This window comes from Sinocyclocheilus rhinocerous, unplaced genomic scaffold, assembly GCF_001515625.1.
Source record: "Sinocyclocheilus rhinocerous isolate Xijiao unplaced genomic scaffold, SAMN03320098_v1.1 scaffold1717, whole genome shotgun sequence".
NCBI classification, from domain to species: Eukaryota; Metazoa; Chordata; class Actinopteri; order Cypriniformes; family Cyprinidae; genus Sinocyclocheilus; species Sinocyclocheilus rhinocerous.
The window spans coordinates 371,205-386,442 of NW_015660014.1; the positions used below are offsets into that span (position 1 = coordinate 371,205).

At 36.5% G+C, this 15,238-nt stretch overlaps 2 protein-coding genes and 1 long non-coding RNA gene across 3 annotated transcripts in view; all 3 read right to left on the reverse strand.

Moving 5' to 3' along the window:
* Positions 1-641, reverse strand: part of LOC107724790 (uncharacterized) — a 24,841-nt gene extending 24,200 nt beyond the window's left edge. The window contains exon 1 of the long non-coding RNA XR_001638051.1: positions 469-641. This is a non-coding gene — a long non-coding RNA (uncharacterized LOC107724790). The remainder of the gene's footprint in view (positions 1-468) is intronic.
* Positions 642-2,661: 2,020 nt separating this feature from the next.
* On the reverse strand, positions 2,662-7,821 carry LOC107724791 (complement C1r-A subcomponent-like). Its single transcript, XM_016533833.1, has 11 exons — positions 7,638-7,821; positions 7,224-7,425; positions 6,780-6,954; positions 5,826-5,957; positions 4,958-5,160; positions 4,711-4,858; positions 4,474-4,592; positions 4,037-4,115; positions 3,816-3,950; positions 3,656-3,730; positions 2,662-3,507 (listed from the first exon to the last, which is right to left on the reverse strand). The coding sequence occupies exons 1-11, from the start codon at positions 7,661-7,663 to the stop codon at positions 2,738-2,740; spliced, it is 2,064 nt and encodes a 687-aa protein (XP_016389319.1). The 5' UTR covers positions 7,664-7,821; the 3' UTR covers positions 2,662-2,737.
* Positions 7,822-8,289: 468 nt separating this feature from the next.
* Positions 8,290-14,240, reverse strand: LOC107724792 (mannan-binding lectin serine protease 2-like). The gene is made up of 11 exons (XM_016533835.1): positions 14,140-14,240; positions 13,570-13,768; positions 12,505-12,685; positions 12,253-12,375; positions 11,242-11,432; positions 10,991-11,138; positions 10,675-10,790; positions 10,185-10,260; positions 9,493-9,618; positions 9,315-9,398; positions 8,290-9,213 (listed from the first exon to the last, which is right to left on the reverse strand). The coding sequence occupies exons 1-11, from the start codon at positions 14,208-14,210 to the stop codon at positions 8,465-8,467; spliced, it is 2,064 nt and encodes a 687-aa protein (XP_016389321.1). The 5' UTR covers positions 14,211-14,240; the 3' UTR covers positions 8,290-8,464.
* Positions 14,241-15,238: the final 998 nt, after the last annotated feature.

The following is a 15,238-nucleotide window of genomic DNA, read 5'->3' on the forward strand; positions in this document are numbered from 1 at the left end:
TCCATCACATTGCAGTCCTGTGGCATCACTGCTCAGTCTGTTCCTTTAACACAGTACTTCTTTAGTAGCTAAGACGTTTAAGTATAAAATACAGTAATAATTTACAGGTTTACTGTGATATATATATATATATAATATAGTGGTATATAATGTATATATTTTTTTAATTTAGCCTAGCATGATTCTGAAATGAAAACTGCTCGTCTATTTCAAACTTTTCGTTCTCACTTAGGTCCATCTGCATCCTTTTCAATATATCCAAGTCTATTAAATAACTCCCCACCAGCAAAATCACTTTTAAAAGCCTTAATTACACAACGATGGATGAAACTGCATGAAGAGAATGAATAACATCCCGTAAATCTACTAATTAAGTGAGGAATAATCTAATAATAATCTGTTTTAATGTACATGGCATTTTGATTAACTGTGCTGATAATATACAATTTTGTTCTATAAATGTCTTACCTTTTAAAAGTTCATCACAGCGGTCTCTTCTGCTGCATCTCTACGGCGCTGATAGTATGAGCGCTAACTTCCGGGAACTATTGAGCGGCTCCACGATCCGCCATTGCTGTAAAAAACTGGTCCATTGGAGTGAACGGAGTTGTCGCAACTCTCTCTATGGCTCTGGGCCTACTCCACCGGCCTCGCTCCGTTCCCACAGCTCTGAGCAAAAATTTACTTTAAGTGGTTGAAAATAGTGAAATAACATGAATGAAAATCAGTGTCTGACCATTAGGAGTTCCTTCAAATGTTTAGAATGGCTCATTGCAGTAATACTCAATGACTGAATGATACTCGTTGATGGATCCATTGATAAACTGAACACCTTTAGCATGGGTTTTGGATCTTCACAGCCAGTAGTGGCAAAGAAAAAAGAGCAGAGATAATTAAGCAAGGTAAACTGAATGTTAGAATTAAAAAAAAAGTGTCATAACACACTGATGTTGTATCATATCTGGCAGAATCCAGTTCTTGACATTTGAAGGCCCTAGGAAAAAATTGTGTTGAAGCCCCCCTGCACCGTTCCTCCCCTCCACCTTTCAGGATAAATAAAAACACTTGAAGCAAATATGATTACTAACCTTTTTATTTGTATATTTTACTAGCATTGGTGGATTTTTCCATATTAATTAAGCTTTAACTAGGGTAAACAATACAAAACTCCTATTTCTTGTCTCTCTCTTTGCACTGTTGTTCTTCCAACTCACCATGGTCTGATGATGAAATTATTTTCACATCAGTTTGAAGCAAAAACTCTAGGCTACAATATCCAGTTCTCAAAAGTCTTGTGAACAAATGTTCTGTATGTGTTTTATGGCCTTATTTCAGTGACCTTAACATTTTTGTTTTTCACTAACCACGCATAAATGTTGCTTTCCCAAAAACACAATCATGTACATACATGCTGCTCACATATTATTGTAGCCCAGTTTGTGCTGATTACGGTGTTATTAAACTTTAGACATTCAAATGTTTGTAAGCAACTGAAAAAAGCACAAATGTCAGGGCATGTCAAAACTTCTCCAGGGCCCGAAAACCCCCTCAGATCCCAGAGGGTTAAAAACTGATAAATCACTGATTGAAAGGTAATGCCATTAGATAAGCTACACTGGTTTGTACAGTAAGTAGTGACAGCATATTTTTTTAAGTTAAGTTAGTTTATTATAATGTAATTAGCAGATACTCATAGAGCCACACTAACTAAAAATTAAGTCAGCCAGGATTTTTTTCCCCCTTTGCAGTAATTTCTTCAGAAATTTATTTACAGTAACACATCCACCTACTATTTGGGATAACAAAACGTTTACTCTATACAGTTAAATAGGGGAAATGAACTTTATATACATTGTTCAGTGGCTCTTTTTGCAGGTTACATTGTTGCGGCAGTGGGTGGCGTTTTTTCAGTCTTTTTAATTTACTTAACAGATTCACTTTATGAGTGAGTCGCTGAAATGATTCATTCAAAAACACTGATCCATTCAGGAACTAAATGCTCACCAGCAGCCTGGTAGGATGCACTAAATCCTGTGTGTGATTTAGGGTATGAATCATCATTTAGAAAAAAGAGCTGGAGATGGTTACCAGACACCACATGGGCTTGTGACCTGGGTGAAAACTGTCTGTGGAATTTTGGCCACAAAACTTCCCCATAACCTTCTTATCAGACACAAGCTGAATGCAAAATAAAATGACATAAGATTGTATATTACTGTTGCTCAAATGACTGTGCAGTTCAAATGAGCTAAAAGCCAGTTAAAAGGCAATATAAATCTTTACTGTGATTAGATTTTACAGTATTTTGAAGTGAGGAAACACTTAAAAAGGAAAGCCATAGCAGACACACAGCTTTTTCACAAAAATTATAAAGAAGGTAAAAGGTGTTTCCGTAGTTTTTCCATGGCTATGCTTGCGGTGCCTCTCTAATGACAGCGCAAGGGTCTAACAGTCATGTTAAAAGACATATTTGTTTGATTTGGCTGTGCTACAAAAACAGTGAAAGCAAAATATATGTGATAGAGAGACTTTTTAGGCCAGAGGGAAAAGTTAAAGTCTGCAGACACAATTTTAGGCAGTACTTCTATAGTGTAGGTCTAAATTGTGGTTTGTTTACAATATGTGCTACCCTTTTTATAGAAAATAAATAAATAGAAATGGTCAGTGAGAGGTTCGTTTTTTATTAGATTTTTGTTTTATGTCTTACAGGGGACAAAATCATCTTGCACAGCGGATGTTAATTATTTGCCATTGTTTCTTCAATCCAGCCCAGGTAGTTCTGCACTTTAGTGTAGTAAGCTTTAGAAACATTTTTTTGACCACATCTTACAGGACCCCATGACACAATGCCCCTCACCTCGTAGCGCTGCTCTTTAGTTCCATGACCCAACATGGGGAAGAACAGAGGACCCCCACTGTCACCTTGACAACTGTCAACACGTTTAATATCATCTCCGGCACAGAACATGTTATCAGTGACAGGCAGGTCCTCGAAAACACACTGTTTAGAAGAATATTCCTGAATATGCCCATATTGTAAAATTTCACTTGTTAAGCCATCTTTAAACCCTCCAAAGCCTGATACTGTTCCCATTGTACCCTCCATTACAGATTCATGAGTTTTGTTTGGCAGACACACTGGCCTGATGTTTGGACCGAGAGGCACTCTAGCAGACATTTTGATCAGTGCAATATCATTATCATAGTTTGTTTGATGACCCCTGAAAGAAACCTTCTGATAATTTGGGTGAATTATAATCTTCTCTGCCTCCATAATGACTGGGTTTTGGTTCCTAGCATTAATTATTCCACCAAGCCAAGTCATGTTAATGTTTTCAAGTCCATCTACCACATGAGCAGCTGTAAGAGCCCAGTAATCACTGATCAGAGATGCACCACCTCTGGTTTGAGTCTTATGGAGAAGCTGCCAGGGAATCTGTCCTGGTCTGGCTGGCATCCCACCAAAGACTCTGCCACCAACACTGACTTCTGTGTTCATTCCACACTCTAAAAAATGTAAAAAAGAAACAAACATATGAACATATGTGTAATGTAAAATAAAGTTAAATAATAATAGTGCAAATGCGCAAAATAATAATAATAATAATAATAAAATCTCTCTTTATCTGTCTGTTTGTCAAGCCACAATTATTACCAGGATAACAAGGTGGAATAATATCATTGTTGTTGACTTCTGTCCATTTTCTTTCAACTGCACACCTGTATGTTACTACACAAGTGAAAGAAAGAAAGGAAATGAGGTCATGATTCAATCAATCACAAAGAACAACGGTGGGTTTTGTACAGTATCTGACCTTTGGCAGTATCCTTAAATCTGTAGTATGGCTCATTGCAGTGATACTCTATGACCGAAAGATATTCATTGTTTTCTCCACTGATAAACTGAAAGTCTCCATTCAACAGCAGCTTTGGAGCTCCACAGTCAATAACTGTAATGTGGATGATACATAGGAATGAAATGATAAATGGATACAGTGTAGTCCAATGCAAAATCAGGTGATGAGTATTTACTCACTCTTGCACTCTGGCAGTGTCAAATGCCATTTTCCATTACTCTGACATATGGACTTAAAACTTGAAATCTCCTTCTCTCCCTTTAAGAAGGCAAAGGTAAATGCTTTATGAAATCATCACCATATTTCCCCATCGAATCCTTGTCTATAATCATTAATGCACTCTTAGGGGCTGTTCACACACAATTCATTTTTGTGTTCCACTGCGCTGTTTTTCTATGGGTTTTCTATGTAAACGTGCTTTACTGTTGCGCTCATGTATTGTATCTATCTTTTGCAGCATCTCACACATGACACGGTGTCTACAAATGATCAGCTTTTTTAATATGTGTCTTTCATTCCACTGCCCCGTGTCTCGCATTTTTAACCACAAAAACACTTCTTTGTGAATGTCCCCTTAAAGTTCTTGCTTTACTATCAGCATTATTGTAAACCTCACCATCATGAGCTTGTATCCTGGCTTACAGCGCACATGAATGTAGTCTCTGTACAAGTACTGGGCAAAATTTGGTGTGACTGTTCCATTGCCGATAATGCCTGGATGTGGACACTGTACCCCTTTAAAAAAGATGTGAGGAAATTGGACTAATTAGCACCACAGATATTTGAGGATTTATAATATTAGTGTTCTGGTATCCACTGTTTTTCCAAGAAAAAAAAAAGTTTTCTTTCTCACTCTGTGTGGTGTAATGTAAGCTCCACCCCTGACTCTGTCCGTATCTGTCAGTGTGATACTCCAGCTGGACAAAGTGAGCGCCTGTGTTCAGGACTTCGGGGCTTTTTCCGCCACAGTACTTTTGGGGCTTTTTTCCTTGGACAGACACCTGAGAATGATTGAAAAGCAGATAAACATAGAAATAAACCTAAAAATGAACAAATATGAAGATATTTCATGAAGATATATAACATATAGCAAAGCATACTTGCAGCCAATGGAAGAGGCATGTCTGTCCTTGATTGTAGACCTGCTCTATGTGGAAGTTCTGGCTGAAGTTGAGAGTGATCATGAAGCCTGGCTGCACAGAGATGGTGTAGACGCAGTCCAGATCAAGAGGGGACATGTCTGGGAACCCAGGACTCGAGATGGTCCCCTCTAATTCACTGTGCACCCCACCTCCACACTCCACTAACACAGGGAAGAAACACATACCACTTGCTACAGGTTATCACTCTTTTCGCCTGTATGTAAAGTTAGATTATGGTTTATATGGTGTGTTTTTTTTTAGTATATTTATGTACTATGACAGTTTTTGTTAACATTTTGTTGATATTTTGAATTAGCTTTTATTTTTATATTGTTAGTTTTCATTCTAGATTTTTGTAATTTTGTAGAATTTTTTTTGTTGTAATTTTGCTATGTGCTTTTAACATTTTGTTTGTTTACTATTATTTTTCATTCAATATTTGTATTTTATTTTATTTCAGCTTTATTTCAGTTCATACAAATGTTTTTAATAGTTTTCGTTTTAGTTAATGATAACCCTGGTTTATTGTTTATATATTACATTATTCGTATAACTATATTGTTTTCTTTATGCTATTATTTTGATGACCATTCATTAGAATGCAATGATTAAATGCAATTAAAATTGTAAATAGAAATTGCAAATAAACTATTAAAAATCACAATTTAAAAAATGTTTAAACATTTAGAAAAAATTCCAGAAACATGGTAAAACATCTTTTAGAAAATTAAAACTGTGTTTAGAACCACTAACATCCATCAAATAAGCAGTGTGCTGGAAATGTAAACATCACAGCGCCTGGGGATTTATTAATGAACACACTCACAGACACAGGTGCGTTGGTCGGCCCGTAACATGTAACCATGGTGACAGGCACACAGGTAGGAGCCAAGAGTGTTGAGGCATATCTGTGAACATGGTGCGTTTTCCACACTGGAAGAGGAACACTCATCTATGTCTAAGGGAACAGGTGTAGAAGCATTAAATGATGCACACAAAAAGTTACGGCGTTACTACAGCACTGAATTATTTAATTATGTTTAATTAAATAACATACAACACAAGCAACAGTACTGTTGTTCCAATATTCAGCATATTGCGTTTATACAACAAGAAATAAACAAGAAATAAATATTTATCAAATTTCAGACACAATATTTTAGACCAGTTAGTATGTCTATTTTTGTTGTGGCAATGAAAATAGTTTCAAACAAAGCCAACGATGAATTGACCATTCCGTGTCACAGAGCAACACACCATAGTTGAATCAGTGTTTTTAAAACGAAATGGTTGAGCGAGTGATTCAATGACTCACTTATAAAGACAGACAGTCACTTGTCTGCACCAACTATGGTGTATCAATGTATACTGTAGATAGTATCAGTTTCTATCCTAAGTTGTGAATTTATCTTATTAAATTTAACTTACAGAAAATTGCAATATTGCATTAAAGAACTGAGAATATAGCACATTTCCATCCCACGTGTCCAAGAGAAGAAAACTGTCATTTCCTGTGAAATTGGCACAAAAAAACTAATTGGTGCCTCAGATGCCTGAAGTTTGGGAACGCAATTTATTTGGTTTTGTGCATATCTTCTTATTGAATTTTAAAAAAAAAACATAACTGCATGCCTTAGCATTTCTATTCGCCCTTTCCCCCCCTCTGTATCCCAAAATTTTCATAAAAATTTGTGGATGGAAAAACAGCTACAATCAAATATACAATATAATACAATACTAATCAATATTGTAATGCGCTTCAAATATGTATATAACTCACCAACAGCCTGATAGAATGCGGTGAATCCCAAGTGTGACTCGTGATTTGAGTTATCTGTTAGAAAAACCAGCTGCAGACGGTTACGAGGAGCCAAGATGGGCTTGTCACCCGGGTGAAACCTGTCTATGGAATTCTGACCACAAAACTTCCCTAGAACCTTATTATCAGACACAACCTGCACATAAAAAAAATCACAAGTGCTGATGCATTAGAAACTAAATAGGCTTTGATAAATAAATGTCTTATAAAGCCAAATGTAGTCACAATGACATTTTGAACCTAATTTATAGTGCATGGAGTATGACTTTCTTTGGAGTTGTTTCCCCACAACACAAAATACAACACAGCAGATTGTGCAACTCAAATGAGGTCACAACACTCATTGTGTATTTTATATGAAGACATCCACATGATACTGAAGTTCTAAGTGGAAGCGTCACTAACCGAGACCGAATCGTAATAACAGTCTGGAGAGGGCTCAATGTCCAGGTGATTGAACGTTAGCTGGATCTGGTAGCCTTGAGGCACCTCCAGGTCCCATTGTTCCTGGAAATTTGCTGGATATGGTTGAGGGTACTGTGGAGAAGACACCTCCCCAAACATGGCTGGCTCACACTCACACACATTCACACATGCCCACAGCAGGCTGAATCAGTGTTTCAGTAGAAAACAGAAAAAGATCACAATCAATCGTGTTGCTGGAATAATTTAGTTAATAGACTAAATACACATGGGATGTTATGAGATTGTTATGAAATGTTGACATCCACCAATGACTGTTATTAAATTAATCACACAATTTAAATTCTATTTTGTAATATATGCAAATTTGAAGAATAAAATCTAAAAACAACTTACCAAATTATTAGATGTATTCCATCCATAACAAGTACGCAGATGTCAGTAGCTGTTTGACTGAACTGTTTATGCAGTCATGAAGTTTTCTTGTGATAAAGTGTATGTGGTGAACAATCACATATGAGCGAACAAGAGTCTAAAAGTCATCAAAAATGGTAAACTTGTTTGATTTGGCTATGGCAGAAGAAAGAGAGTGAGAGATGTGAGCACTTTTCCCGTAAACCATGCGTTTTAAACCTGTTTACTCAAACAGTAAGGGTTAAAGTCTACAGAGATCATTTTCATGAATCTTTCTTTACAAATTATTAGATTCCATCCTTGTCAGATACAAAGAAGGCATTTCTAAAGCAGTTTTGAGGAAATAAATCATAATTCATAAATCTTCACTGTTTCATATGGGATGCAACGCAGGTGGAAAACCTTTAAAAGTCAGGTTTGTTTGATTTGGCTGAAGATGAACACTAATCTGGAAAGGCACGACTGCAACATGAAAAACACATAAAAGAAAAACGAGAGATGTGACAGGCTGGGCAACCCACGGGCACTTTACCTGCTGGATTACCTTTGAAATTAGTGTAATGTTGTTAACATTAGACAAAAATGGCCTTGCCAGAACATTTGATATAAAATAGGAAATAAGATGCTGAAAATCTTTACATGTGAAAATGGTTTTATTGGTGAGTATAAAAGAACTTAATATAAAAGTTTTAAAATTCTGAATTATTCATAGAAATAGCAGATGCGTATACATAGATCAGATACAGCAAAGAGTAACTTTATTACAGTTAGCAATTGGTGTAGGTGTATATTATTTTAGTGCTTTGATGTTAGTTTTTTTCTATGGTTTCCTTGATCCAATCCAGGTAGTTTTGGACTTTAGTATAGTAGCCCTTAAAGCTTTTATTCCCACATCCAATAGGACCCCATGAAACAATGCCTGTAAGACGATAAGGCTTGTCTGGAGACCCATAGCCCAGAAAAGGAGAAAACAAAGGACCTCCACTGTCACCTTGACAACTGTCTACTTCGTCTCCTCCAGCGCAGATCATGTTATCGGTGACAGGCAAACCCTCTGAATCACATTCATCAAGTGGATGTATCTGGACATGTCCATAAAGCAGATATCTACTTTTTTGATCTTCTTTCATTCTTCCAAATCCTGAGATTGTGCCCTCCTCAACAGGTTCATTTTTTTTCTTTGGGAGACACACTGGCCTGATGTGTGGACCTAGAGGCACCCTGGTAGACATTTTGATGAGTGCAATATCATTATCATAGTTAGATGGAGAATCTCTACCAACTCTTTGATAATTTGGGTGAATTATGATCTTCTCAGTCTCCATAGAGACTGGGTTTTGGCTTTTACCATCAACTATTCCCCCTAACCAATTCATTGTGGTTGTTTCGTATCCATCCACTACGTGAGCTGCTGTTAGAGCCCAGTAATCACTGATTAAAGATGCACCACCTCTGGGAATTTTCTTATGAAAGAGCTGCCAGGGAATCTGTTTAATTAATGCTGGCTTCCCACCAAAGACTCTTCCACCAAAAGAGGTGTCTGTATTAATTCCACACACTAAAAGAGAAAGAGAGAGAAATAAGAAATATATGAAAAAGAGATATGTAAGATAAAGTATATCTGGGTTTATACTTTATAGGTGTATTCAGAATGAATACCTGGTTCACATTTAGGCAAATCTTCAGTTAATTTTTGACCACTCTCAGACACCCAGTTACCATCAGCATTACAGGTAAAATTACCTGAGGAAAGCGAAGATAGTGAAAAATGTAGAACTAATTAGTATTTTGGTAAGAATTACATCAAAATAGTTCACATAAACCATACACATCTCACCATTTTTATCCAGTTGATAAAATTCATTTTCACACTTGAGACTGATCTGGTTCAGATAAGTTGTTGAAGGATCTTTTTCTGATAGCTCCATTAATTCAGGAAGCTCTGGAATACCGCATTCCACAGCTAAGGAAGAAAACAAGTGCTTTTAAGTTTAAACGCCTTAATGATAGAAATGTTTATTACAAACACGCAGCTTTTTGCTTCACAGGATGTTAATTAATGGACAGGATTTGTGTTGATTACATGTGGATTATTGCAGTGTTTTTATCAGTTGTTTGAACTCTCATTCTGACGGCCCCCATTCACTGCAGAGGATCCATTGGTGAGAGAGTGATGTAATGCTACAGTGCTTTTCTTTATGACACATGAACATTTTCAGCTTCCTGCATTCTGGATGTGTCTCCAAACCTAGTGAGCTTCCAAATATTTTCTGGGCATTGTACTCTTGGTGTGCCCACCATGCATCCAATTGTATGCCACAAGTTTGTGCTAGGTTTTGTGAGCTTGTAACATTGCATGACATAATTTACTGTATATAGGGAGAACGGCAGTGAAACAGCCTATTTAATTCTAAGATTAGAGAGAGAGAGAAAAATGGTCAGTTAAAAATGAATTAGCCTATGTCTATAAAAAAAGCAAATTGTTCAGAAATCAAGACAAGAAGGTATTATAAGAAGACATTTTCTCACGTTCACAGGGGATAACAGGACTCCACTGTCCATTCTTCTGGCATGTGGCTTCATACTCAACCTCAGCTGATTCATGCTATGGAACATTTCATGCTAAATGCGAGTTTCAATGATTAAAAAAAAAGGTTTGACTCATAAACTAAAGTACATGTTGATATATCATGCCGACTGATATAATCTAACAGCAAAACATAATATCCAAATTTTAAAGCAATATGCATTTCAATTATATTTATTAAAATATAATTTCCTAATATGTGACCCTGGACCACAAAACCAGTCATAAGGGTAATTTTTTTTAAATTGATCTGTTAAATATTTTCAATTTAACTGAATTATATTTCATGAGACTTTATTTACTAATATTATATTACAAATTTTAATAGATATTTAAAAGTACATTTTCTAAAATGTTTCTCAGCAAACCCATAACTTTAATCTGTGGCCCTTCAGCCTTAGAAGGTCAAATCAATCAGCCTGAAATACTTACTGATTTTAATACATATCCTTTGTCACATTTCACTGTAACTTTGTAGCCCATGGGATATTCAGAATGCTGCGGGTTCAGAATAGATTTTGGTGTCACAGGTCCAGTACATTTCATCCCTGTAAGAAAGCAAACAAACAACAACATAACATGTAAAGAAACAACTCTCAGCACTTTTCAATCAACCATCAATATTCAGATTAGTGACACATCAACATGAGTTTTTCGATGGAAGATTCTCAGATTATGTTGTCCCACCAATCCTGAACATGCAGTATATCCTTGTTTAGTGTTAAGGATGGGTTGGCAACAGGCACACCTCTCGTTTTGTAACTGAGGCCAAACCCTCGGTTTGCTCCTTTATGGTCTGTCCTGAAGATAATCTCAACACGCTGAGACCTTGTGAGGAGGGACGGAGGGACATCCCTTCCGCAAAATGTCTTAATGTCACCATAGAGAGGTTTTATCTAGATGGAATGAATACAGAAGGAGAAAAGAGGTCAACGAGGAGAAATACAAAGAGAAAGGAACAATTCAATTGCTTCAAATTGCATTAAACATGTTGCATACAGTTAATGAGTCGATGCACTGTCCATTCTCTTTCTCCACATCAAATACCCCCCCAAACGTCAGCTCAAACTGCAGACCCTCTTCTACAGCCAGAGTGTAAGAACACAAAGAGTTTTCAGGGTACGGCTCGGGCCAGTCAGGTGACATCAGCACACCTTCTTGAGAGCCTGTGTGATCTTCACTGCAGCTAACTGACACACAGAGAGAAAACAAAACTGTGTCACTGCTTTAGGGATTATGTATAAAATAGGTCTGTCAAGTAAATAAAAAATGAATCAACTTAATTACGTATGTCAAATTAAAGACTTATATTGCATAACCAATTTAAAGATGTACGTTTCAAAAACATGTCTTGTGTGGATTAGCGAAAACTTGAAGACAATTAAGTACTGCAGCCGTGACGTCAAAACCCTGAAGGCTTATTTGCCACTGGTTCCCTCAAGATTGTCCTATGGGTTTTTATAATGTAGTTTTTCAGTTCATGAGTAAAGGCAGAGTCAAATGGACAATCACATTCTTTTTATTATAAGTGCATGCTGCAGTCATGTTGTCTGCCATGTTAAATGCTCAAGTTCTTGAATTCAGGTTGGCTTTCAATGTTTTAATCATTCATCACCTGGAAAAATCATTCTGAAAGTGATTCCAACAATATAGTTTCTCTGTGTCATTATAGCAGTGTGGAGTTCCCTATTCCCATAGAATTACAATGATTATTAAAAACTTTAGTCTTAGTTTAGTCTTGTTGCTATGCTGATTGTTTAGCACATTTTAATCTTTTTTCTTAGTGGAAGCATATACAAATTATGAAATTATTTGATTTCAAATCAATATTTCATGTCCATGTATATATTTACTTACTAAGTAGCTATGTAAAATGCGGAATAAAAACAAGAATTATTTTTAATAATGACTGGTTGACTGTATTCCTTTCATAATTAATTGCACTAAATCAACAAGACAGCCAAAATACACGTTTCAAAATCTCATTCAACCACAACCATTCATCATTACCTTGGCAGGTGTGCTTATCAGAGTCAAGGATGTAACCTGGTCTGCAGAAACAGCGATAACCTCCAATGTAGTTATTGCAGAGTTGGGTGCACTCATTTTCAGGGTCCTTACACTCATCAACATCTATAAGTCAGCAGGATTTGTGGTTAAAACTTAGATCAGCAATAACCAATAACACTCTCAGTGACCCACAAATAATCTCATATGCTTTCTGCCCAGTAGTCAATGTATTACTCATCATCGATTACTCACCCTGTATGGTGTAAAAGCCTCGAAATCCAGTGTGTCTCTCAGTGTTTGAGTAGTCTGCGAGAAATGAAACAGAGAGACAACCACCAGGGGAAGAGTGGAGGAAAGGATTGACAGACGCCTGCAGCTCCTTCATGGACTTGTGTTCACACAGAGTGAAAAGAAGCACCTCATCTGCATATAACTGGACAAAAATTGTTGTCACTTACAATACACAACGTCTCAATAATCTATGTAAAATATACACTGTAGTAGATCTTACTGTCACACAAACACTCTCTTTAAAGGAATAGTTCGCCACAAAATGGAAATTTGCTGAAAATGTACTCAACCTCGGGCAAAAAGACGTAGATGAGTTTGTTTCTTCATCTGAACAGATTTGGAGAAATTTAGCATTACATCACTTGCTCGAATAAAGAACCCATCAAGATGTTTTTAACTTCAAACCATTGCTTTCACTAAAATATGAATCCTCTATCCTTTATATTGCCTACTCCAGTGAAAAAGTCATCTTGTCTGAATCAGGAGAGAAATATGCACAGATCAAGCACTATTTACAAACAAAAACAGTCCAAAACAGTTGTAGAGAAATATGTCAGTGGATTTTGATGTGAGAGGACAACAGGGGACGTCTTCACTTGGGGAAGTGTTATTAAGGATTATGGACTCATATTTTGTCCAGAAGCACCGGTATAAAGTTTAAACGCCTTAATAATAGAAATGTTTCTTACAAACACGCAGCTTTTTGCTTCACAGGATGTTAATTGATGGACAGGATTCATGTTGATATGTGGATTATTGCTATGTTTTTATCAGTTGTTTGAACTCTCATTCTGACGGCACCCATTCACTGCAGAGGATCCATTGGTGAAAGAGTGATGTAATGCTAAATTTCTCCAGATCTGTTCCAATGAAGAAACAAACTCATCTACATTTTGGTCGGCCTGAGGGTAACTTTTTAGCAACTTTTCATTTTTGGGTAAACTATTCCTTTAACATAAAACTGCACTTCTAAGTACACAGAGATACAATTTTCACTTTTTAAAAAAACCTATCTCAAACACATACCTTCAAGGCGTCATCCTCACACTCAACGCTTTCTTCTAGGTCCAGATGTATGAGAGTGAGTGTGATTTTGTGACCGGTCGGAGCACACTTTTTCCAAGTCAGGTTGGAATAGGGATCATACCCTTGTGGATGTCCAGGTGATTGCACCCATCCAGCTGACAGCACGGACCCACACACAGGAAAGAGAAGGACAATAACACTGGACAGGGAGTGGAAAAGTAAAAAAAAAATTTCATAATAGAAAACAAGGGTGAAAAAAGTAGGTCAAAAATTAGTAAAGTAGAAAAGACAGGGATAGACCAAAGAACAAAACCATAAGAACAAACCCAAAGGAAGCATGCAAAGATAGATAGATAGATAGATAGATAGATAGATAGATAAAGATAGATAGATAGATAGATAGATAGATAGATAGATAGAGAGATAGATAGATATATAAATAGATAGATAGATAGATAGATAGATAGATAGATAGATAGAAAATGACAATCAATATTAAAAATACACTTCATTTCTTTTATAATCCATGCGATATTTGGAAAGATTCTATGTAGAGAAACACATACATACCAAAAAACGATCATGATGAGAAGTGTTAAAACATAGCCCGTGCTCTCCTTCTTCTGCACTTTCACATTCATGCTCTGTGTGCATCATCATGTCCAGCCCTCTTTTCCCCTAAAAAACAGTCAACATACTTAAACTAAGTGTTTCCCAACATCTGTCAGTGGGCGTTCACCCTGAACTGACATGAACTGGAGGGCGGACATGGCTGCTCCAGACAGACTGTTGTGGGCATATCCAGCATATTAACATTAATTATGCATTCATTTAAAGTTTCAAAGTTATTCAGTTATTTAAATACATAAGATCATTATGTACAGTGGCCCAAAAAGTATTTGGGAACTCATGGATATTTATAAATTACATAACATATCAAATCACGTGTGTCAGGTCAGTGAACTACAATTCACAGCAAGCACCTCAGATTTCAAATAGGACCGCCCTGGACTCCATATCCCAGAATACCTGGCAGCGCTCTAAATCACCTGACTTCTGATTAGATGCACATGCAAGCAGTTCACACTGATTAGACACCCTATATAAAGAGACTCAATTCTACATGCTTTGTGAAGTATCAACTCTTTATCTGGTGTTGTGACTTGTCTATGCCTTTTTGGATGCTCTATGTTCTCCTGGTGTTTTTTGACTAAGACTTGTACTTTGGATCATTGCTCCCAGTTTCCTGTTCAGCTATTGCCTGACTACTGCCTGCTCTATACTGGATTATGTCCTTTGGATTTAGGACTATTTTGGCTTGCTTTATTCTCAATAAAGAGAGCATACCTGCAATTGCATCTGTCTACTGATCCTTCTCTGACAACGTGGCCATAATGAAGAGCTTATCCCTTTAAAAAATAGTCTTTAGGCCAGGCTTTAGTTTGTCACAGCCGTAATGATTAGCCATTTTATAATTTTTAGATACTATTTTAAAAGTTTTTTTTGAAATATTTATATTGTTATTCTTTAAAACTAATGTATACTAGTGTAATTTGAGTTTTTTTAATGTAAAAGTCAATATATTTTACTAATATGAACACTATTTCAGTTAATTGACAGCTTATGCACAGTTTACAACATGATCCAGAAATATATTGGTTACAGTACA